Source organism: Acinonyx jubatus, chromosome E1, assembly GCF_027475565.1.
Source record: "Acinonyx jubatus isolate Ajub_Pintada_27869175 chromosome E1, VMU_Ajub_asm_v1.0, whole genome shotgun sequence".
Taxonomy (NCBI): Eukaryota; Metazoa; Chordata; class Mammalia; order Carnivora; family Felidae; genus Acinonyx; species Acinonyx jubatus.
This window is the reverse complement of record NC_069397.1, coordinates 4,575,879-4,601,517: the sequence shown is the minus strand read 5'-3', so window position 1 is coordinate 4,601,517 and position 25,639 is coordinate 4,575,879. Positions and strand designations below refer to the sequence as shown.

The window sequence follows — 25,639 nt, the reverse complement described above, 5'->3', positions numbered from 1 at the left end:
AAATATGACATCCAATGTATGTATCTGATTTTAAAAATTTGGGCCAGGAGAAAAATTGGACAAAATATGTGAGTTTTTACATTAGGTTCAGATTGTAAAGCCATTGAAAAGAGTTATTTTCCATGGTTTTGTATCATTGCAATGTCAAAAAAAAAAAAGTGGGAAGGGGGAATGGCAAAAGGAAACAAAGCTAAGCAAGCAGAAAAAGAAAATATTCTGAACACACTTGGGGCATCACAAACATTGCTGACTGAAATATGAATTCTTCCACATTTCTCTGCAAAGCCTTACAACACAGAGGATGCAATGGAGGCCTCAAATGTCACAAACATGAAGCTGCCAACATAAGGCTTTCCAACCTGTGATCCGATCCCTCAGCACCTTTGTACAGGACACGAGAGTGATCCCGACAGGTGGCAGTGAGGAAACGGGCGAGGCCAATGAGGCACCGGAACGTGAAACCAAGAGGACAACGTCCACGCTCCCCCAGCCTCACCGTCAGGCTCTCTCTGCCCTCTAGGTACACCTGTGCTGTGTTGCCGCCAATAACCCCCAGCCATGAGTTCCGACGCTGAGATGGCCGTTTTTGGGGAGGCAGCTCCGTACCTCCGAAAGTCTGAAAAGGAGCGCATTGAAGCCCAGAATAGGCCCTTCGATGCCAAGAATTCTGTCTTTGTGGTGGATGCTAAGGAATCCTACGTGAAAAGCACAGTCCAGAGCAGAGAAGGGGAGAAGGTGACGGTGAAGACTGATGCTGGGGCTGTAAGTAACACAAAGGGAGGTGGGCAAACATAACTGATGCTTTTCTGTTCCTCAGCTGATAAGCACTAGCTCCTTCTCTTAACAGACTGTCACAGTTAAGGAAGATCAAATCTTCTCCATGAACCCTCCCAAATACGACAAGATCGAGGACATGGCCATGATGACCCACCTGCACGAGCCCGCCGTGCTGTACAACCTCAAAGAGCGTTACGCAGCCTGGATGATCTACGTGAGCACCCCCTTCTTTTTCTTTTCACTTTCCACTAACTTCATGAACTATGTTAGCTAAACCCTATTAAAGACTTTTTTTTTTGATTTGGTTATTATATTATCTTAAGACTAATCATCTGGTTACTGTTGTGAATTCTAATGTATTTGAAAATGTGCATGGGAAAAGCCATCTACTTAATGCTGAATTCATTGGCAAACTGAAGCATCTTGTGTAGGGTGTGTGTGGGTGGGAGGCAGCCTTAGGAGAACCATCCTGGTGCTCTGGTCCCTCTCCCTTTGCACATCGAGCGGTATTTCCAAGGTGATTGCTGACTGAGCAAGCTTGTCATTTCCCAGACCTACTCGGGCCTCTTCTGCGTCACCGTCAACCCCTACAAGTGGCTGCCGGTGTACAACCCCGAGGTGGTGGCCGCCTACCGAGGCAAGAAGCGCCAGGAGGCCCCGCCCCACATCTTCTCCATCTCCGACAACGCCTATCAGTTCATGCTGACGGGTGAGTCCATAATTACAATTTACGGAGTCATTTATAAAGTAAGTATATACTGATAACACAAAAGACACAGAGGCAGTACTTTGAGAATAAAATGTTCAGCACAAACATAATAATAATGATAGTATGCTAATATGGCAAGTAGTATACTATAATAATAAAATTGGGAAATATACTTAGAATAAAATGGACCAGTTCCAAAAACACAGAGAATTTTGCTTATATTTCCATGGTAAAATCCATACTAATTAATGCTAATTTCAGCTCAAAATTAACCAAATGTAGGTACCATCTATGCATTTTAATCACAGTGTCCTCTCTCCTAGAGAGTGAGCTTTGAAGGCTCATAGTGACAGGTCGCCACAATCACGACACAAAACTTTGGATGGGACATTAATAGCATGATGAGATTTTGCACTATGGACCAAGTGGCTAAATGGATAATGGAGCCAGTACTCATTGGATATTGATACATGACTCTCACAGACATTTTGTTGAAATAGTGCATCACACGTTCCATGTCACACTAAAGGTCACAGGAGTGCAACACACTGTCTAATTAACACATCTTTTTGCTACTTATTTTAAAAAGAATCTTGTGAAAAAAGCAAAGCACCAATCCATATAGTTATTTTTGTGTGTGTGAGTGGGGGGTTTTAAAAGGCAATTTTGAGTTTGCAAGCACTGTGTTAATCTATGTGCTAAGTATATTTTTCAGCATTATCTCCGGTTTCTCTTTCACAGATCGTGAGAACCAGTCGATCCTGATTACGTATGTAGATTTCAGTGCCTTTCTTTCTGTTGGATTTTGGTCGCGGTAGTGGTTAGACTCTGACTTGTCCCTCTGTGTGGACTTGGCAGCGGCGAATCCGGGGCGGGCAAGACCGTGAACACCAAGCGTGTCATCCAGTACTTTGCAACCATCGCAATCACTGGAGAGAAGAAAAAAGAAGAACCTACTCCAGGCAAAATGCAGGTGGGTATGATGTCCCCAAGACATCAGAGGCTCTGAAAAATCTGACCAAGTCCTTTAGAGCCACGGCCACCAATGTAGGTGACGCTCAAATGCGGAAAATAACTCTTGGGTGGGCTGTAAGAATGAGATGATTGATTGTTGCTGGGTGCGCCAGGTAGTAGTTCTCACAACCATTTATGAGGAGGAAAAACCAGGCATTGTGGAATACAGAAATCAAGGCCATGTGACTGGAGTACCTCCCTCCCCCACTTTGTCTTCCTTCTACTTGCTGCAGAAAGCCTCCCCAAAGTTACAGAGGTCTGCGAAGGGAGAAGGGGACAGGAGAGGAAGTCAATGGGAGGCTACCTCAGCAGACTGCAACTCATCTTGTCCGGGGTCTTTTTGTCCATCTTCCTCATTTCTCTTCAGGGAACGCTTGAAGATCAAATCATCAGCGCCAACCCCCTACTGGAGGCCTTTGGCAACGCCAAGACCGTGAGGAACGACAACTCCTCTCGCTTTGTGAGTCTCTTGCTCTTCCTTTTCACGTGAACGTCAGCACTGACACTTCTGCACGTGTGGTGTCGACATCTTTACCGTCTGTTCGGTCCGTAGCTAAAGAAAACATTTGTCTGCCTTTGAATGTGTACAAAAAGTCTTCCTTTGCCTTTTTAAGGGAAAATTTATCAGGATCCATTTTGGTGCAACAGGCAAACTGGCTTCTGCAGATATTGAAACATGTAAGTTAATAAATATTAGGGATTAAAAATCTTTTTCTTCCAGGGAATATATTGAAAATCTTATTTGTGTTAGGTGAACTTTTCAAAGGCTTAATTTTCCATTGTGCCTTTTCTTTTAAACGTGCTCGATCTGCCTTTCTAGATCTGCTAGAGAAGTCCCGAGTTACTTTCCAGCTAAAGGCTGAAAGAAGCTACCACATATTTTATCAAATCATGTCCAACAAGAAACCAGAACTTATTGGTAAGAAGTATCTGTGATTTATTTCCACCGAGGAAGAATAAAAGCCCTTCTTCCTAATAGTCCCTCTAAAAAGTTTCTCATGACCAAAGTAATTCTGTTCTTTTCCACGTGCACAGAAATGCTCCTGATCACCACGAACCCATACGACTTTGCCTTTGTCAGTCAAGGTGAAATCACAGTGCCCAGCATTGATGATCAGGAAGAGTTGATGGCTACAGATGTAAGTAATAGGTACAAAACAGGAAAAAGCAAATTCATCTTGCAGTATAGGACACTCTCCTCTATAGAGTGAACAGCATTAGCAGAAAGACATTAGGGGCAATATTACCTTTCAGGCTTCCTTACCCTTGGAACAAAGTTATAGGATGTGTCAATGACCTCTACCATGTATCAGAAAACTTTAAAAGTCTGGAATAAACATCGAGCGTTAGGCATTTCTCAGCTGGTTGGCTCCTTTTTCCTTTTTTTCTCATTGGTCATTGGGGTCCATTTTTGTACTCCAATAGTGACATTTCTCCTATGTCACACCCTACAGCCAAGAGTCTGGGAAAAGGAGCTAAAAGATTTTTAACAGAACATGATATTTCCACAGTTCTTCTGTAACTGGACGTAAATACGAACTTTGTTTCAAATGTAACTCTGTGGGCCAATGGTATTCCCTTCTCCCCCCCAACTCCACCCCATGTAGCATCTGAAGAAATGGATTCTCTACCTCAAAAATTCGTTTTGAGACTCCATGAACGTTTAGTTTTGGGAACTATAGATTCTCTCTCCCTTCTTTTATTAAGGATCATTGCTCTTTTATTTTCTTTATACATATACTTATAGATATTTCAAGTTTTCTTTTGAATTTCTGAATAGTCAAGCTTCAATTATTCTCAACTTTAAGACCAGTGGGAACACCCCAATATTCCCAAGACAAGATTGAGAGTTGCTTACAAGAATACTTTTTCTCTTAAAATATTACTTTCAAAAACTCTATGAACTATTTGTGTGCCTTTATCTGATAAATAACAGCTTTCACAAGCTTTAACCCATTATTATTCCTATGTCCAAAAGTGTTAGGAGTTGAGAGGTTAAAAAAAAAAGAAACTTAGTAGTCTTGCCCCAAGACTTCTGTAATATTAACATGGAGGCATTTTGAGTAGGTCGGGTCAGTGAGCTGGAAGTAAATTATCTGGAGAGTCTTAGGAGACATGAGTGTTACATAACCAAGCTCTCTCTGCTTTCTCAAAGCCTAACATGGGCAACTAAGAAGGTGATCAAAATCTGATAGAGAAAGAAAGATACAACAATACTTCAATGAAAGCAGTTCTGTTCAGAAATGTCTCTTCCCTGCATGAGGAACAACGAGGTGAAGTTCCCTGCCAGGCATCTCACGGGACCTGGTATCATAGAAGAACATGGGGAAAAACACAGGGCACGTGCTGTCCTCCTCATACCCTCTTCACAACTTCACCTGCCCTGTCCAGGAAGGCAGGCTAGGATTACATATTTGGCTGGGACAACACAGGAGGAAAAGGAGCAAACAGACTTGTGAGGCAAAGGGAACGCATAAGATAAGAAACATACGGGGCAAGGCTGGGGTCATGTGGAGAAACGGGAAGTGCGTTGGCCCTGGCATCCAAAGCCAAGGCTCTGAGTCTTGGCTAGGTGAGTGTGGACAAGTCGCGTAAGATCTTCCCTGTTCACCTGACTCCATGGGAAACTGATGCATACCTCTCGGTGCTGCTTTGTGGAACTAAGTGCTAAAGAACAGGAGTGCCTTTAGACAGCAAAGTGCTAGTCAAATGCAAAGGCAAGACAGGGTGAGAAGGTGGGGAGGCAGGCCCCTGTGTACTGAGGGCATCTGCCATGGTGATCATTGCGAGCCGAGTCAAATCCAACTCTTTCCACAGAGTGCTGTGGACATTCTGGGTTTCAGCACTGACGAAAAGGCTGCCATCTACAAGCTCACGGGTGCCGTGATGCATTATGGGAACATGAAGTTCAAGCAGAAGCAGCGTGAGGAGCAGGCCGAGCCTGACGGCACCGAAGGTACCTACACTCCCTGCTTGCTCACGTCATTCAATTGAGATTACAGCTGACACCATCAGTTCCTCAAGGGCAAGGGCCCTGGGTTCACTTTCTTGACTTATCCGACAGTGGGGAAAACTAGAAGGGAACAGAAATGACACACACTGCATGTTTTACACAACTGAGATTTGTGGAGACGTGATTTCTGCCCATTCCATTTTTCACTGCCTTACTGTACGCTAGTATTTACGATCTGATTAAAGCATTTTTCGTCCCAGTCAATAATTTGTGTGCCCACATGCACTGGAGGAAAAAAAAAAAACTGATCAGAATTTTCCTGTCACTACTCCTCTAGGTTAGAATTTCACAAATTATTTTTATCTGTGGTCTACTTTAGCTATGTTTTAAATATCACACAGAGCATCAATTCCCCAAGTTCCAAATTATCATCTCAAAAAAAATGACTAAAATTAGTGTGAAAGTTGGCAATGCTTTTGAAGCAATATGAACAAATGGTTTTGCCACATTTGCACATATTACTCTTTGAGCAGAACTTTTTCTCTTTGTCATTGTCCTTCACACCTTAAGCTGTGCACACTGTGGTTTTTGTTTTGTTTTGTTTTGTTTTTACCATCCTCACCTGGTTCATGCAGTTGCTGACAAGGCAGCCTATCTCCAGAGTCTGAACTCTGCTGACCTGCTCAAAGCCCTCTGCTACCCCAGGGTCAAGGTCGGCAACGAGTACGTCACCAAAGGCCAGACTGTGCAGCAGGTAAGTGAACGGCCTCAATGAATCACACACATCCCCAGCCTTCTCAACACGTCTTTAGTAACGCCAACAATCATTACTCTGTCCACGAAGGTATACAACGCAGTGGGCGCCCTGGCCAAGGCCGTCTACGAGAAGATGTTCCTGTGGATGGTCACCCGCATCAACCAGCAGCTGGACACCAAGCAGCCCAGACAGTACTTCATCGGGGTCCTGGACATCGCCGGCTTTGAGATCTTTGATGTGAGTTGTTGGAATAAGCGGCCCTGTTAAGGCCCCTCCGCTTCGTGTCTGCTCTGCCGAATTCCCCCTGGGTTTCCCAAACTCACTTGAGCTCTTTGGTGTTTGCAACGCCCTAGTTCAACAGCCTGGAGCAGCTGTGCATCAACTTCACCAACGAGAAGCTGCAACAGTTCTTCAACCACCACATGTTCGTGCTGGAACAGGAGGAGTACAAGAAGGAGGGCATCGAGTGGACGTTCATCGACTTTGGGATGGACCTGGCTGCCTGCATCGAGCTCATCGAGAAGGTTCGTATGACTTTTCAAGCCTTCGGTATGTGAAAAACAAACTGTCCACCTCCTCATGCTGAATGAACTGCAATCCCAATTCCCAAAGAACCAGCAGCGGTGTTTTATGACATTCCTGGGCACAGTGACCAGGTGCATGGTGCATCACAAGCAACATATTAAGGAGTAGTTTTTCATAGAAAAATGATTGCAATACATACACATCCACAGACACAAGGATTCACATTTCTCCCTCTTTTCACTTCCTTCTCCCTCACTTTTGTTCCTATGTGATCTCTTGGGTGACAGGAATGAAATCACAGCTAGTCCTGTGAGTACGATCATTGATACTGGCTGTCCCATGATGGTGTGCCATGCATGAATCATCCTTCACGGGTATCAAGGCAGGATATGTCAAGGTGTCTTATAGGCTGGGAGGGCAGCTTTTCAGTTGTTGCAGTCAGTAAGACCATGTGGACTGCTGAATAAACAGCCTTACCTGGAAGGGGAGCCCTAAATTCCCCTTTATCAAAGAGTTGGGGCAATGATTCTATCGGTTGTGTGTATACTAAAACCCAACAAGCAATCATTAAGCACTTTCGAATGTGCACTGGGCACTCACCACATGCCTAGGGAGGCCCACACAGTACATGGTTACATGTGAACACTAGCCTGAGCAGACGAAAGGGGAAAAGTAAGTACAACCGCCATCTATGACAACTTCACACACTCATGTCAAAATTCATCAAAATATGAAAGAGGAGGGGGTAATATCAGCCTGGGTCTACCCAACTGGAGGAAAATAACTTTAATTTGGTGATACAGTATCTCTGCTATTCACAACAACTATGTGGTACTCAGTTCATGGAACATCAAAATAGGTTTGGGGAGACAATTTGTGACTGAACATCAACAACACTGAATTTTCTATCAGTCGTTCATATCAAACTTGCCACTGAAAGGAGTCGATCTGCTTACAAAGCAAAACCTAATTATCATCACTCAACTCCACAGAGTGGGGAACATAGCACAGAGTACAGAGAGTTCTAATGATACAACATGAGATGCACTTTTCTCCTGGGAACGGACCATTTTTAATCATTAGCTGTAATTTCTCTTCTCTTCATACTTTTGTCATGTCTAGAGTTGAGGTGAAAGAAATTACACTGTCAGTAGGGAAGAAAGTATTTAGATAGATATATATATGGGATAAAGAATTCAGCTTTGAAATGGTAGTTTTGGAATTTAATTTTATACTCTGAACATAAAGTTTGCCAAATGGCACAGATGGGCTTTTTTTTTTTAATTGAGTCTTTCTAGCAAATATATTTCCCATATGTCCTTGATACAGGACTGTTTCACATTTCAGTAGCAGAGGAGAGGCAGCAAAGTAGAACCATGCCTATTGAATTTCTTATCACCCTAACTCTTATTCTGGAACATGTTCAGGTTTCCACCAAGTACATAAACTATTAGAGCACACTTTTCTGAGGGACTCCTATTATCATCCCTTTTTTCCTACTCTCAGCCTATGGGCATCTTCTCCATCCTGGAGGAGGAGTGCATGTTCCCCAAGGCCACGGACACCTCCTTCAAGAACAAGCTGTACGAACAGCACCTGGGCAAGTCCAGCAACTTCCAGAAGCCCAAGCCTGCCAAAGGCAGGGCCGAGGCCCACTTCTCGCTGGTGCACTACGCTGGCACCGTGGACTACAACATTGCCGGCTGGCTGGACAAGAACAAGGACCCACTGAACGAGACTGTGGTCGGGCTGTACCAGAAGTCCGCAATGAAGACTCTGGCTCTCCTCTTTGCCGGAGGACAAAGTGCTGAAGCAGGTTGTTAATATCACTAATATGTTCCTAGAGTCACAAAACAGAAATATACTTTTTATCAGAGACTGATATAGTTATCTCAAAACCTATCATGAAAATACTGGCCAATATGGACTTAATGATAGGAAGTATATTTAGTGAGTCTTACGATCATAGGCTTTCAGAGCTAAAACTGACACGATGGATCATTTTGTCCATGGCCTCATTTCACCCATGAGGAAACAGAGACTCAAAGGTTAAGTGACGTGCTCAAGATCATACAGCTTATTTCAATTATTTTGATAGTATCGGTTCCTTAAAGGATCCAGCTAAGCTGGAGATGAAGAAATCCTTTGTCAAGGCACTAGTGCTTAAAGAATGCAAGTTGTGTTCTCCTAAGTCCCCTAAGACCAGATGTGCAAGCAGAGGTAGAGAAACACAAGCAAACAGGAAGCAGGACTTGCCTGCAGGTTAGCAGAGGCTCACCTCCCTGGCACCATGCATGCAACTTTGCCTCTTCTCTGGGGGATGTGTGCACTAAGGCAGCATTACTCCTCTGTCTTCTGGCACTCCCCCTCTGCTGATTTGGAGGAGAGGGGTCCTACCTCTTCCCCACATCTACCCTTTTCATCCACAGTTCTTTTATTGTTGCTGTTGTTGTTTTCCTGAATACCTATAATGTGAGCCAATGCATCTATTTCCCTAATCCAGAGCTGAAGGAGGAAAGATACAGAGGGAAGATGAGGGATGATACAAGTGAATGAGTGCACATTTAAATTCCAGAGTGAATCTTGGGAGTCCTTATACCTATGGATAGTACAAATTAAATAGTTTTAATTCTTTTATATTATTTTTCAGAAAGTGGCGGTGGAAAAAAAGGTGGCAAAAAGAAGGGTTCTTCTTTCCAGACAGTGTCAGCGCTTTTTAGGGTACAGTATATTCTTGAATGCCAAAAAAAACCTACTTCTGTGACAATTAAATTATCGTAACTTAAAAAAACTTTTTTAAAAGAAATCTATAGTGAAACAGAAAAAAGGTAATGTTGTACACAGGAAAATGAAAAATGTGTTAGGAAAAATTGAACAAAAATAAAACCTGCAGTGTGAGTTCAAACCTTACAATATATGAAACCTCTCCCCTCAAAGCTCCAAATCTAAAAGATCTAGCGTTGAACAAATTTCACATGAAATCAAACCCTCTCTGGAAGCAACTACTGTAGTCAGTTACATTGACTTTATTCATGAAATGGAGCCCATTAACTACAGATCCTTGATAGGGAGTCTCACGTAAATGCAACAAAAAACGATTTTAAAACTTTCCCTATGGTTCTCAGGAGAATTTGAACAAGCTGATGACCAACCTGAGGAGCACTCACCCCCACTTTGTACGCTGCATCATCCCCAATGAAACCAAAACTCCCGGTAAGACTCTTCTGACATCCAAGTAAGACTCCAGTGTGACTTCACTATTCTATAGACATACAGACAACACGTTTGTTTGCTTGTTTGTTTATTTGTTTGTTTGTTTGTAAGGGGCCATGGAGCATGAACTTGTCCTGCACCAGCTGAGGTGTAACGGAGTGCTGGAAGGCATCCGCATCTGCAGGAAGGGATTCCCCAGCAGAATCCTTTATGCAGACTTCAAACAGAGGTTTGTGTCTCATTTTTTTCTCCCTTTCAATGTGCTAGTCCAGATCATTATTGCCATGCAATTCAAACATCTTTTAAATTTTCCCTGAAAACCGAAATTCTGGGGTGCCTGGGTGGCTCAGTCGGTTATGCATCTGACTCTTGGTTTTGGCTCAGGTCGTGATCTCATAGTTTGTGGGATCAACTCCTGTGTCAGGGTCCATGCTGACAGTGCAGAGCCTGCTTGGGATTCTCTCTCCCCATCTCTCTCTGCCCCTCCCCTGCTCATGCTCGCTCTCTCTCTCTTTCTCTCTCAAAAGAAATAAATAAGCATTTTTTTAAAAAGAAAACTGAAATGCAATTATCAGAAAGAATGAAGCCTTGGTTTATATTATACTGTTTTTAAACATATTTTCCCAAGGTTTATCTAAAGCACTGCTTGATTATTTTAATGGAATTTTTTCCTCAAAACTCAGTCTATCATTTTTTCAATGATAGTTACTATGAGTTTTGGTAAGAAAAACAAACCTTCATATTCTTTAAATTCTGATAGATACAAGGTTCTAAATGCAAGTGCTATCCCAGAGGGTCAGTTCATTGATAGTAAGAAGGCTTCTGAGAAACTTCTGGGGTCTATTGACATCGACCACACCCAGTACAAATTCGGTCATACCAAGGTACCAATCTACCTAAATCTCTATCATAATTTCATCACCTTGGGACTTTCTCTTGAGTGGAAATGACATATCTCACTTGTTCTCTGGCCAGGTTTTCTTTAAAGCTGGCCTGTTGGGAACTCTAGAGGAGATGCGAGATGAAAAGCTGGCCCAACTCATCACACGCACCCAGGCTGTGTGCAGAGGGTACCTGATGAGAGTAGAATTCAAGAAGATGATGGAGAGGAGGTGAGGGACCTCGTTCTCCACATTTTCATAGTTGAATCCGATGCAGTCATTACTTCTGTTGAGTGCCAGTCACTGCCCACATTCTTCTTCATTTCCATATTTGTTCTTCCTACAGAGAGTCCATCTTCTGCATCCAGTACAACGTCCGCGCCTTCATGAACGTCAAGCACTGGCCCTGGATGAAGCTGTATTTCAAGATCAAGCCCCTCCTCAAGAGTGCCGAGACCGAGAAGGAGATGGCCAACATGAAGGAAGAATTTGAGAAGACCAAGGAAGAGCTGGCGAAGTCAGAGGCAAAAAGGAGAGAACTTGAGGAGAAGATGGTAGCTCTGATGCAAGAGAAAAATGACTTACAGCTTCAAGTTCAATCTGTGAGCATTAGTCCCTGCACAGCTCAGCCACTTCTTATCCTCCAAACACTGTATAAGTAGATATGAAACATTTTTAGTTTAAGGTTTATAAATCAATGGTTTCCACTAAAATATGTGTTGTCATTGTTCATCTTTCAAAAATACGAAGACTCAGACCTGAAGAAGCAATAGACATGAAGTCACAAATTACGCTGCATATGTTCATATGTACATCCATACGTAGTATGGAAATCAGAGAGCAAAGTCATAAAGCTATCCAAAGATGTTTTCCTTCCTTTATAGAACCTTTTCTTAGATGAGACTGTTGTTTCCATAGGGAATACATTGTGCATAAAATAGAAGTTATGCCGTTCTTACCAGGGTGAGGAAAAGGTTAAATTAATGAACCCCTCAAACCTGAGAAAACTGAGTCCAAGAATTAAAAACTGACCCTTCCAAAGCAGCACAGGTGCAGATTTGGCCAAAGGGCTAGTTTTCCCGATTTGGTCTTCCACACATGGATATCTGGAGGAAAATTGTTACTATACTTAATCAGTGGATTAAAATTACTAACATTTTGTCTACTGGACTTTTAAAAGTTGGCATATGTATTGACCAAACTGGTTGAGTCACTAAAGTATCCACCTTTTAATAAATTATTGTGTCTTTGCAGATATAGCTTATACAAATGGAAGTGTTTAATTTCCCCCATTAGGAAGCAGATGGCTTGGCTGACGCAGAGGAAAGATGCGACCAGCTGATTAAAACCAAAATCCAGCTGGAGGCCAAGATCAAAGAGCTGACTGAGAGAGCTGAGGATGAGGAGGAGATCAATGCCGAGCTGACGGCCAAAAAGAGGAAACTGGAGGACGAGTGTTCAGAGCTCAAGAAAGACATCGATGACCTTGAGCTGACCCTGGCCAAGGTTGAAAAGGAGAAACATGCCACAGAGAACAAGGTACAATCATGATCCATTTTAGAGTGTTTAAAAGTGCTAGCTTGTTACGGAAATACTTTAAAAGTTTAATCTTAAAATCAATTAATATGAAAGAAAAGTACCATCATATATATGTCGTCTTCACCATTTCTAACTAATTACCTTGACCCTTACCTCCCATATTTTTCAGCTATGGAGGCCTGGGTTAGCTTCTCGTCTCCATTTTCCATCTTAGGCTGACACTGTCCTAAGCTATTACCATGTTTTTTGTCAAGATGACGGGATGTCATTAACATTCTATAATCTGTTCAAATCTAAGGTGAAAAACCTCACAGAAGAGATGGCAGGCCTGGACGAAACCATCGCTAAACTGACCAAGGAGAAGAAGGCCCTCCAGGAGGCCCACCAGCAGACCCTGGATGACCTACAGGCAGAAGAGGACAAGGTCAACACGCTGACCAAAGCTAAAACCAAGCTCGAGCAGCAAGTGGATGATGTAAGTGTGAAAAACACAGTATTTCCTCTTAAGATAAAACAAACAGTTGTGACATATGCCTTTCTCTGCGGGTTTGAAAACAATCATTAAAATTCCCATGCTATTTGGTGCATCTCTTAAAATTCTCCTGTGCATCTTTGGTGGCCAGTAACATATGGTTCAGTGCCTCAGGACTGAAATAAATAAAATACACTATAAATTTAGCTTGAAGGGTCTCTGGAACAAGAAAAGAAACTCCGCATGGACCTAGAAAGAGCCAAGAGGAAACTGGAGGGAGACCTAAAACTGGCCCAGGAGTCCACAATGGACGTCGAAAATGACAAACAGCAACTCGATGAAAAACTTAAAAAGTGAGCATGATATAGTCAAATTGTAATCTGCTTCTTGTCTGTCAATTCATCTGTCAATTCAGGCCAAATATATGTTTTAAAGATCTCCAAAATATTACTTTGGAGTACACACAAAAAAACAAATAATGGCATCTTTGACTTTTTATTAAATGAAAATGGTACAGTATTGACTTGTAAACCGTGTACTACTCATGTCCTCAACACAGCAGCATAAAGATATTCCGCCATATGTGGCAGAGAGGACTGGTAAGAGAACTGACAGAGCTTATTTGTTGCTCCTCTGACAGGAAAGAGTTTGAAATGAGCAATCTGCAAAGCAAGATCGAAGACGAGCAGGCCCTCGCCATGCAGCTGCAGAAGAAGATCAAGGAGTTACAGGTGAGTCACAACCTCCACCTCGTCCGCGTATCACAGGAATCAAAACTGCCACGAGTTGCCATTAGTGTTGGTGTGTCACCCTCAGGCCCGCATCGAGGAGCTGGAGGAGGAAATCGAGGCAGAGCGGGCCTCCCGGGCCAAAGCAGAGAAGCAGCGTTCGGACCTCTCCCGGGAACTGGAGGAGATCAGCGAGCGGCTGGAAGAAGCCGGCGGGGCCACTTCCGCCCAGATCGAGATGAACAAGAAGCGGGAGGCCGAGTTCCAGAAGATGCGCAGGGACCTGGAGGAGGCCACCCTGCAGCACGAAGCCACGGCGGCCACCCTGAGGAAGAAGCACGCGGACAGCGTGGCCGAGCTGGGGGAGCAGATAGACAACCTACAGAGGGTCAAGCAGAAGCTGGAGAAGGAGAAGAGCGAGTTGAAGATGGAGATCGACGACCTGGCCAGCAACATGGAGACCGTCTCCAAGGCCAAGGTTTTTATTAACTTGTCTCCTTTTCATTTTATAGAGTTTATATATGACTATATCCAATCTAACTGTATGAACTTTCAATGTTATCTCATTTTACGCCTGTTAGGCATCACTCTATTGAAATGAATCACTTCAGTGTTCCTATCTTATTTGTAGAAACCACTTTAAATATTGTCACTATGACCACCAAAGAATGTAATTACAGGAAAAAAATTTTTCTCTAAAAACCATACTCTACAGGATACAGAATTTAAGTGATGTTCATATTTTCCAAAAGGAAATGACCTAATTTTCATAATCATATGTGTATTCATTTAGCCCAAATTATGTGCCTCTACATCCAAGGCACCATGCAGGGCTTTGGAGTAGATAGAAAAGTACATAAAACTCAGCTCCTTTCCACAAGTAGTTCTCTCCAAATCCAGACTCACAAATAAAAGCGTCTGCTCTTCCTGTTGCCTACTTCCCACCACAGGGAAACCTCGAGAAAATGTGCCACACACTGGAGGACCAGCTCAGTGAAGTGAAAACGAAGGAAGAGGAGCAACAGCGCCTCATCAATGAGCTGTCGGCCCAGAAGGCGCGCCTACACACAGAGTCAGGTCAGCAGGTGCACGGCCGGTGCGCACAGAGGCCAAGAATGGAAGGCGGGCCTCCACTTGTGAGCGCCCACCGGATGCCCATCACTTCTCAGGCCGCGTGTGTCCAGTATCACTGATTTGTCATTCCTTCTCGTTTTTACTGGGAGATGGTAAAAAGTATGGTTCTAAGCTATAACTGGAAGAAAATTAAGCCCTGGACTGAGATATTTGTTGCCGTGGCATTACTAAAAAAAAATAATAATCTATTCATATATATATATATGTATATCTCCATCCTGAAATATCAGAGAAAGCTCACATTTTTTGAAAAAGAAAGAAATAACACCTTCTCAACCATATCAAAGTTCTTGAGTTATTCTTTTCATCATGGAATAAGAGTTCTGATGTTACAGCAGTCTATAAACTAGTCGGCACCTAGACAACAGAACTAAAGCTCTCATGTTTTGTCTTTCCCAGGTGAATTTTCACGACAGCTGGATGAGAAAGAGGCTCTGGTGTCTCAGCTATCACGAGGCAAACAAGCATTTACACAACAGATTGAGGAGTTAAAGAGGCAGCTGGAAGAGGAGTCTAAGGTGAGAATTTTCCAGCTGAGATTTCCAATCCCTCGAACTTTGCAGCATGACATACAACTGAGCTTCACTTAGAGAATATCAATGATCAGAACATAAACTTACAATGCACATTTTCTGGCTGGTTCAGGCCAAGAACGCACTGGCCCACGCCCTGCAATCAGCCCGCCATGACTGTGACCTGCTGCGGGAACAGTATGAGGAGGAGCAGGAAGCCAAGGCTGAACTGCAGAGGTCAATGTCCAAGGCCAACAGCGAGGTGGCCCAGTGGAGGACCAAATATGAGACAGACGCCATCCAGCGCACAGAGGAGCTGGAGGAGGCCAAGTACGGAGGCTTAATGATGGGGACAGAAAGAGAAGTTTAAAAACACTGAAGATAAAATAATGAAAGAAACAATATTCCAGACATGAAGATAGGTGAAAAATACCAGCCTATCTGATTACAGAGTGGTGGAAACCATCATTTTCTCTTTATAAACTGGTACATGTCCACTAAAGAAAGGGCCAAGACCACAGCCTTCCCCACAATCTCATTTACTACAAAAATATCTTAAATTTCTTTCTAACAAAATGAACCAAAAATTATCAGCATATCCTTTACGAATTGAGTAGAACTTCCTTCAATATAAGAAAAAATGGAGGCACTGAGGCTGTCTGATACATTATTATGAATATTATAATTACCAATAATCAGTTTATCCCTACCTGGAGTATTTAGAAGTTCAGAATGAGACTATCATATTCTGTCATTATTTAACAACCAGTATCAATAAACTTATTCATTAATTATGTACAGTTTTAATGGAATAAAACTCATGGGAGTTACACATGGAAAGGCAATAATCATTATGTTCCCAGTGAAGGAAACTTCTCTATATTGGATATAGCTTGGTAGTTGTTAGAATTAAGCAGAATGAAGGGGTTTGGCAAGCATTTCCAGAGGGAGCACTCCAGATAAGAGCATGGGCTGGGGGAGGTTGTGAGTTAAGGGGGCTGGTGAAGGAAGGTATTTGGGGAAAATGTGATTATGGAATAATATTTACTGTCTGGGGCTTCAGACCCAGAACATTAGTCATTAATCATATGCCCTCAGACATGTCACTTTGGGCCCCAGTTTCATTCATAAAGAGGACCATGTTAACACATGTTTTACGATGCTATTCAGCACTAGCATCTCTGAAGACATGTCTCCTGTTCACTGCTGTCACTTCGTCACCCTCTCACACCCTCACCTTGCTCACTCAGCTGAAGCGCTTACTCATTCTTCATCTCTCTCCCACACGCACACACACATTACCATCACCATGCACACAAAAAGGCCTGGCTCAGGAGTATGTTTGGCAACCCCAGAGATAAAGAGTAGACTTCACTAGGGAGAATTAAAGAGACAAAATGGGTACTGAGAAGACATTTTAGGAAACCTTAACAATTTGTGGACACAGGAGCAAAAAATTCTTGGGGAAAACATGCTTTCCTAGCCAGCAGCTTTATTAAGTTCACTCTGGTGGCTTCAACTCTGCTCTTGGTCACCCGCACTGACCAACGTTTCAGGAAGAAGCTGGCCCAGCGGCTGCAGGATGCGGAGGAACAGGTGGAGGCCGTGAATTCCAAATGTGCCTCTCTGGAAAAGACAAAGCAGCGGCTCCAGAACGAAGTGGAGGACCTCATGATCGACGTGGAGAGAACAAATGCGGCCTGTGTGGCCCTGGACAAGAAGCAGAGGAACTTCGACAAGGTGGCCCACAATGACCAGCTTCTTGGGGGAAAGTGGCCTGACTCTTGATTACAGAGGCTTAGTTCTGATGTACTTCCAGGTCCTGGCAGAGTGGAAACAGAAGTATGAGGAGAATCAGGCTGAACTTGAGGCCTCCCAGAAGGAGTCCCGCTCTCTCAGCACTGAGCTGTTCAAGGTCAAGAATGCCTACGAGGAATCCCTGGATCACCTGGAAACCCTGAGGCGAGAGAACAAGAACTTGCAGCGTGAGTCTTTGTAATCCTTCTCCTTCCAAAATGGCAGTCTTTTCAAAAGGCATCTTTTCAAGTTTTCATTTTTCTCAACTGAATTTGGTGTTTTACTATGAACCTACAGAGGAGATTTCTGACCTGACGGAGCAGATTGCGGAGGGGGGAAAGCATATCCACGAATTGGAGAAAGTAAAGAAACAAATAGATCAAGAGAAGAGTGAACTACAGGCTGCCCTGGAAGAAGCAGAGGTACATGTTTTGTTTGCTCACTTATGCCTTATAAATAAATGGAAAAATTAACAGCAACTGAGATCTGTCATGTGGTAAAGCTTCAGGGGATAACTCCTTAATTCAGTGAGAAATACTGAATTTCCTTGGGAATGCAGAACAGGCTAAATTAAGATGTATGAAAGTTTGTGCATTTTTTAACGCTTTCAAGAAATCATCATAATGTGCAGAACAAACAACAACAAGCTCTTCAGGTATCAATTGGGAAACATCGTCAAAAAGACGTGACACCCACTGACCTCCCCTGTCCTTGGAATGTGGGTTCCGCTTGCCTTTCCTGCTCCCAGGGGCTGCTCCACAAACAGCCTTGAGACAGTGGTGTGGTGTTGAGAACACCTAGACAGTACACATGACTAAATCCACTGATGGCCTCTTTGTAAACTTTTAAAATTTTGTGGGCAGAGGCACGATTCATTCGGCTTCCTGCCGTTCAAGACAAGCCTCTTACCCAAGTCACTTTGCTATTATTAAATACCCACTACCAAGCTGGAGTGGCCCGCCTCTTTCTTTGGTCTCTCCCTGCCCTCCCAAGGGCCAGTTGCAGATTATACCTGGGAAGATCCTGAGGGGGTTGAGAACCAAGAGTAACCTAAATGTTGCTTTTTAAAAAGGGATCTCTTGAGCACGAAGAAGGCAAAATCCTTCGCATCCAGCTAGAGTTAAACCAGGTGAAATCTGAGATTGATCGGAAAATTGCTGAGAAAGATGAAGAAATCGATCAGCTAAAGAGGAACCATCTCAGAGTGGTGGAGTCAATGCAGAGCACCCTGGATGCTGAGATCAGGAGCAGGAACGATGCCCTGCGGATCAAGAAGAAGATGGAGGGAGACCTCAATGAAATGGAAATCCAGCTGAACCACGCCAACCGCCAGGCTGCAGAGGCAATAAAGAATCTTAAAAACACACAAGGAATACTGAAGGTACACTGGGATAAACACACATGGCGTCATGCAGTCAAGGTGTAACTGTGCAATTTATATGCCGTAAACCTAAATAATATGGTAATCAGTTGAAAATTTACACTGCTGAAACATACACAGCTGAAAAATAGCTTGCTTCTGGAAAAGTCAAAGAAAAGTTCACTTTGTCAGCTGAAGACGCTGCACAAATCACTTTATAGGAACCTCATTTGTATAATGTATATAAGTATATACACATATTTTTAAAATACATATATCTACACTTATTTAATTTACGTAAAACAACATCATTAGACTAGCTCATCTCTGAGGATGCTTTCTTGATCCAAAATTTTGTATCTTTGGCCATGGTATTTTTTTATGATTCACAATCTAATATAACATCGTGTTCTTTTGAGTAGATCTGCTACCCTAGGCTACAGAGAACGTCATTAAAGGGACTTTCTCATTTTTTCTCTCTAACCATACTCTAAGTTATTAAGAACAAGGTGTGTTGATGACCCGAAATTTGTATTCACTTTCATTGGAATGCGGGTAAGAGTCTTTGCCTCTTTCTGTGCAGGACACTCAGCTACATCTGGATGATGCCGTCAGAGGCCAGGAGGACCTGAAGGAGCAGCTGGCCATGGTGGAGCGCAGGGCCAACCTGCTGCAGGCTGAGATCGAGGAGCTGCGGGCATCCCTGGAGCAGACGGAAAGGAGCAGGAGGGTGGCCGAGCAGGAGCTCCTGGATGCCAGTGAGCGTGTGCAACTCCTGCACACCCAGGTAAGGTTCAGGACTATGGCTGAGCAAAGGCACTTCCTGAAGTTGAAGACAATCTGAGGGGATAAGCTTGTTTTTAAGTAAGGAGTAACCCTGGCCAGGGTCCTTCGTGAAGTTCTGGAGAATGCACATTACTAAGACATACTGGGAAGGGGGGGCGGGCCTAGCCAGCTCACAGGTGTATTTGTAGGCTGCCATAATCATGCTGATTAGAAAAAATTTAGGGTTCTAGAAACTTTCGTAAGGAAAGCACAAAAGGCCATCTGCTAATAACCATACATATGATATTAGTGGCCATCTTGTCTTTTGCAACTCTAAGCTGCAAATAGATAAGCAAATAAAATAGAGGAGAAAGAATAAGCCACCAAGTAATTTTGTGTGTCCCGGACACACATAAAAGCTAACTACATGAAATATAAAAAGAAGCTCTTAAGTTCAAATTCACAGAGGCCATCATTACTGCCAGTCAGCATTTGTTGTTTACAATGGATATGCTAAATAAATGGTGGTAGAGCCTCATGATGGCTAATAAGGAGCCATTACAGTATGCATCTACTGCCATGGAAAGATGTTCACAATATACTAAGTGAAAACAGCAACTTAAACATAATATATAAAGCATGATCATTTTTGTAGAAAATATATAGGATAAACAAAAGTATTATCAATGCTTATCTTTGGGTAGGGAGAGTACAACAATTATTCTTTACCTCTTATTTTGCTAATTTACATGTTCTTTTTTGTAATAAACATATATTACTACATACTTTTTAAAAACTGCAATATAAGGAAATAGCCATCATGGAAACGTTAAAATCACGTAGGACAAATAATTTTAAATTCAAATTAAAATGCAGTGTTTTTCATACTCATGCTTAGTATCCTTGAGTTGATTAAATATGTTTAAATACCATCAAGTTTTCCAAAACATAACAGATCCTTTGTTCATTTTTGTACCAATAATGATGCTATTTATGTACTTTAAATATGAAGCCAACCACATGTGAATAAACAACTAAAAATCAGTAATCCATTTTCCATGAGCCACAGCACTTTACATTTTTTTTCCTGGCTCGCAGTTGTGCTTCATGCTTACAGGCAGCCACTGTTAATTGTTGAACATCTTTGACATCAAAAATCAAATTTTACCTTAGAATTTAAGAAACTATTCATTAACAGAAGTATGGGTGAATAAGAAGAGAAGGCATAACTTAGAGTCAACTTTTCATTTGATTTTTATGCTGAAATTTTCTTGGATCACTAATTTTTGCCTGTATACACTAATAAAAATGATAGTATAAACAGAATATAATTAAATGTGCTTCCCCCCCTCCTTTTTCTTATTAATTTGAAACAGAACACCAGCCTGATCAACACCAAGAAGAAGCTGGAGACAGACATCTCCCAGATCCAGGGAGAGATGGAAGACATTGTCCAGGAAGCCCGCAACGCAGAAGAGAAGGCCAAGAAGGCCATCACTGATGTGAGCAGAGGGCAACACGGTGGTGCTCAAACTTGAATCCTGATGCGCCAGCCCAGCTCTCAACCGGTTTTGTTTCACTGCTAACAGGCGGCCATGATGGCCGAGGAGCTGAAGAAGGAGCAGGACACCAGCGCCCACCTGGAGCGGATGAAGAAGAACCTGGAGCAGACGGTGAAGGACCTTCAGCACCGTCTGGACGAGGCTGAGCAGCTGGCCCTGAAGGGCGGGAAGAAGCAGATCCAGAAACTGGAGGCCAGGGTGGGTGTCTATCAGTTCATTCAGTTCCTGACCTGTTCGTGCAGCCAGTTACAGCCAAATTGCTAAACACCTTTTTTCTCTTCCAGGTGAGGGAGCTTGAAAATGAGGTAGAAACTGAACAGAAGCGCAATGTGGAGGCTGTCAAGGGTCTCCGCAAACATGAGAGAAGAGTAAAGGAACTCACTTACCAGGTGACCTGCCTTTCCATATTTCTCAGACCCACTTGCTTTCAAGAAAGTGAAAATAATGCGTTGTTCTCAAATAACAACACTACTTGCTGCCTCTTACATTTCAGACGGAGGAGGACCGCAAGAATGTTCTCAGGCTGCAGGACTTGGTGGACAAATTACAAACCAAAGTTAAAGCTTACAAGAGACAAGCTGAAGAGGCCGTGAGTATCTGCGTAATGAGACAGAAAAGTCCAGAGCAGGTCCAGGTTTCGGGGAGTCTGAAGTTTATAGAATTTAAGAGTATTTCTTTAAGGCAAAGAATATAAAATCAGGTCTGAAAATGAGTATTTGGAATGAAAACAAATTTACCACTAATTACTGGAGCCTTAGATTCAGGTTCATTTCTTCTGAGACCTCTTTAAGCAATTTTCCAGACATGTTAGTATAGAAATGCTTCTTGGTTACAACCTACTTCCCTATCTAGAACACTCTGCCACTCCCAGAAATCTCCAGCACTCACAGGGTCTGTGCAAATGAGGGCTGTGAAATCTAAGCTCTGCTGAACAAACTTCACAATAAATCCATCAGAACATTTCCTTTTCATTTGGCTGCTTTCTCATCTTGTTATCCTTCTCATCCTGTTAAATTCAGAAACTTCCCTTAAGATTCTCTGCACCCAATAGTACCACTGTGTCTACTTTTTTAATTTATTTATTTATTACGAGAAAGAGAGCACAAGTAGCAGAGGGGGCAGAGAGAGAGAGAATCCCAAGCACACAGGGCTCAATCCCACCAACTGTGAGATCATGACCTGAGCCGATATCAAGAGTCAGATGTTTAACAGATTGAGCTGCCCAGATGCCCTGACTGTGCCTACTTTTTCAAGTTTGTCTCATAGATCAGATTCCCGCTACTTTGATCTCCTTGTTGACATTATAGCATCTTAAGTTTTCCAGGACACTCTTTCCAGTGAAAAAGCCCAAGCGGGGGGTTTGTTAAGCCCACTCATTCACAGAGGCGAGCATATGGGATGCCCTACTCCCAGATAAGTACATGACCAAACAATAGAACCTTTTGTTTTCTCACTTATGAAGCAAATCCATCAGTAGCTGCTTCTAGAAGTAAAGAAGGCAATGAGAATCAGAAAATGTCAAATTTTCTTGTTCTCTCAAATGCATTTCTTTTCTCAGGAGGAACAATCCAATGTCAACCTCTCCAAATTCCGCAAGCTCCAGCACGAGCTGGAGGAGGCCGAGGAACGCGCTGACATTGCAGAGTCCCAGGTCAACAAGCTGCGGGTGAAGAGCCGGGAGGTCCACACAAAAATCATAAGTGAAGAGTAATTCACTCTTATGCTGAAAGGTGACCAAAGAAATGCGCAAAATGTGAAGTTCTTTGTCACTGTAGCATTAAGGCAATAAAATCTGCAGAGAATTTTGCAATCTAAAAATACATGTCTCTGTTAATCACAAGTTCTGTAGAACTATCAGAACTAATTCATTTATTCTACATTTGTTAAGCGCTTACTGGGCAATCAAAGATGATGACAAAAATGAATGTGGTCAGTGAACCAACTTGAATAGAAGGCAAATGAAATTCAGTTCCCCGAAAGGATACAAAGGTGCTCAGTGCACCCTCAAAACCATTCACCCAATTTTACTAACTACCAAGTATCTGTCTGTACAGAAATGGGCACCACGGATATCACAATTGTCCCCCCCTTGCAGATCAAGCCAGTAGGACAACAACAATTAACACAGCTCTTAAAAGATGAGTAGATGGTTATCGGGTGAAAGAGAAATGGAGCTGGTCATTCTAGGAAGAGAAAACGAGCATGAGATTTCAGAGTGGTTTAAGCATAGGCTCCATGAGCAAGGCCCTCACTCAGCAAGGCCTGACTATGAAGGGACCTGACTCGTGTGGTGCTGACGAATCAGGATATGCATCAACCTGGAGAAGTTTCATGAGGAGGAGAGTTGACACATTTCCGGTGAGGATGGAGTAGGAGAGGAAAGACCAGAGCCTGGAGAGACTGTTGAGGCTGCTGAAATGGTCCAGATTAGAGATGACAGGGATGGAAATAAACAAAAATGCAGAGTGCAAGCAGGCCTCCAATACTGGTCTAAAGAAAGGGCCGGAAGAGCAGTGAAGAAGTAACACGGTTTCATGGCATTCAAAACTCCCAGCTACTCTGTGATTACAGATTCTATTTCTTTTTAGGGGAGATTCTCTTCCTCTGAACCCCTCCAAGAAAACGGACAGAACTTCTTAGATAAATCCTCCTATTGACCTAATTTCTACATACAATTCTGCTTACCAAACCCAAAGAGCCTGATTTTTCTCAGTACCATGCATATTTTAAGGAAAAATCAGAAAGGGAATTTCCTATTAATATCAAAAAGAATGTGACTGAAATATACCATAGCCATTGCCAAAGTGGTCTTTTCTTTGATACTTTTTTAAAGCTCACAATTTGGCTTCACTGTGTAGCTATTTTAAAAAATAAGACAGCAATGCTCACTTCGGCAGCACGTATACTAAAAAATAAGATAGTAGAATCCCAATTTATTCATTTACAGTGGTGGATATCCCTTTCTAATGAGGCGGCTGCTTCAAGGAATCTCCTTCCCCAGTGTGGGAATCCTAATTAGTAATGAAAAGACTGCTTGCTTCATAAGAAGAGGATTTAAGAGGGGTGAAAAATAATTAATAAGGAATATTTGACTTAGGCCATGATGAAGACTAATGAAATAACCTGCCTAAGGTAGGCAGACATTTATTAGCAAATTTTAATTAAACTCTGTAGAGTTAACCTATTGACCTCAAAAGCCCAGGGCAATTGCTTTATTATTCTGTCTCCTAACTATTTAAATAATTGCTCATGTAGAGAATTGGGAGTGGATTTCATTATATATGGGTCAATTATCCTGGGGTCTCTGATTAAAACAGCAAGGATTTAAGAGTCACAGATACTCTGGTTAATATTCTTCCTCATCTTCCTCACAGATTAGATATTTACAGGCTAATTTCCTTATCTCTCACAACAAAAGCACACATGAAAATCCAGAAATGCTTATAACACCCTTGTCTTTCCTTTAAATGAAATGAGGGACCATTGAGACTTGGGAACTGTTCATAACCTACTGATGCTGGATTTGAGGACCCAAATGGGATGCATGCAGTGGGGAGGCAGGAGACCATCTCCGAGAACAACTCTGAATTAGGAACAAGGGAGGTAGTTTACGTCAACTCCTCCCTGATGGCAACACTAAGACTTCCTGTGATGGGGAGAAACAGACTGGAAGAAGATTATGGACTGCCACAAGGGGCAACTGTCAGGTAACCTAACGGGTTAGATAAACCCACTTCAAGCGCATAAGCGGTTAACTAGGCAGACATAGCCATGCCCTAGCATTTTTGGTATCCAGCCAGGAATCATTACACTAAAAAAATCTCAGAATCTATAACAAGGCCAGATTCTTTCCTTCTCTATCTTCCGAGGACTTAAAGACCATGGTTACTTAAAGCAAATACTGGTACCACTGACATACTGATGCTCGAAAATACCATGAAACCTTTTTTCCAACTCCATTCATAACCACACAGATAGCAAGAACAGAAGAAATCTCATGATCCCTCTCCATTACCTCCTCTTCTCTTTCATATCTAAATCTCCCACTATGAGACTGAAATCTTCAGCATCCCAAAAGATATGGACTTTTCTAGCCTCCTATTACATTGGAAATGCACTAATCTCCACTAACACCTCAGCTGGAATTACTGGCTAATCAACTAAGAAAGCATCTAGAGAAAAAAGTGTCTTGAAACGTGCCTGAAGGGAGAGAAAGGGGGAGACTTTAAAAATGTCTCTACAAAAACCATTTGCCCAAAACTTAGGGCTGCCCCTGGGGATCAGGACGCCTGGCACCCTCCTCGTGCGTCTATGGATTACGTGAACCACCCCCCGCACATCAGGACTCTGGTATAGCCTGAATGAGAACCATCTGGAGGGCACCCTAACCACCCAGATTAGGGATCCCCACCTCCTGAGCTTCTAACTCATTAGGTCGAAGGTGGGGCCCAAGAATTTGCATTTTTACCAAGTTTCCAGGTGATGCTGATGTGGCTAGTCCAGGATAATAGTCTGAAAACCACAGCACTACATTATCACCAAAATTTTCCAAAAAGGAATTATACATGATATCTATAGTCCTGCATTTATACCTATAAATTCAGTCAAACCTCTCTGAGCCTCAGTTTCTTCATCTGTAAAATGAAAACACTGAGTTAATAATCACTAAAATCCAATCGAAATTCCTTAGAGTCAAAGCTGGACAGCACCGTCAGTAATAATGGTACAATCATGGAGTGCCTAGGTGGCTCAGTCGGTTAAGCGTCTGACTTCGGCACAGGTCATGATCTCACAGTTCATGAATTCGAGCCCCGCATCTATATCCGTACTGACAGCTCAGAGCCTGGGGCCTGCTTCAGATTCTGTGTGTGTGTGTCTCTCTCTCTGCCCCTCCCCTGCTCATGCTCTCTCTCTCTCCCAAAAATAAACATTGAGATTTTT

At 42.7% G+C, this 25,639-nt stretch overlaps 1 protein-coding gene and 1 long non-coding RNA gene across 2 annotated transcripts in view; one reads left to right on the top strand and one right to left on the bottom strand.

The window, feature by feature from the left end:
* Positions 1-25,639, bottom strand: part of LOC128313511 (uncharacterized) — an 83,174-nt gene that overhangs the window by 6,963 nt on the left and 50,572 nt on the right. The window lies entirely within an intron of this gene.
* Positions 535-22,446, top strand: LOC106989439 (myosin-4). Its single transcript, XM_053212514.1, has 38 exons — positions 535-762; positions 848-991; positions 1,330-1,486; positions 2,228-2,255; positions 2,345-2,459; positions 2,868-2,960; positions 3,115-3,178; positions 3,321-3,419; positions 3,536-3,639; positions 5,318-5,456; positions 6,089-6,207; positions 6,298-6,447; positions 6,564-6,734; positions 8,242-8,551; positions 9,386-9,456; positions 9,861-9,948; positions 10,060-10,177; positions 10,709-10,832; positions 10,924-11,060; positions 11,176-11,431; positions 12,126-12,368; positions 12,667-12,843; positions 13,048-13,193; positions 13,481-13,571; positions 13,657-14,046; positions 14,519-14,645; positions 15,102-15,220; positions 15,348-15,544; positions 16,771-16,954; positions 17,034-17,199; positions 17,309-17,433; positions 18,084-18,392; positions 18,955-19,158; positions 20,513-20,638; positions 20,726-20,896; positions 20,983-21,087; positions 21,192-21,287; positions 22,257-22,446. The coding sequence occupies exons 1-38, from the start codon at positions 559-561 to the stop codon at positions 22,407-22,409; spliced, it is 5,820 nt and encodes a 1,939-aa protein (XP_053068489.1). The 5' UTR covers positions 535-558; the 3' UTR covers positions 22,410-22,446.

Excerpts from the sequence above, each read along its gene's own strand:
- LOC106989439 (XM_053212514.1), top strand. The coding sequence starts at position 559 with ATGAGTTCCGACGCTGAGATGGCCGTTTTTGGGGAGGCAGCTCCGTAC. Across the intron at positions 992-1,329 it reads ACGCAGCCTGGATGATCTAC|ACCTACTCGGGCCTCTTCTG; the intron begins GTGAGCACCCCC and ends GTCATTTCCCAG. Across the intron at positions 19,159-20,512 it reads TGCAACTCCTGCACACCCAG|AACACCAGCCTGATCAACAC; the intron begins GTAAGGTTCAGG and ends AATTTGAAACAG.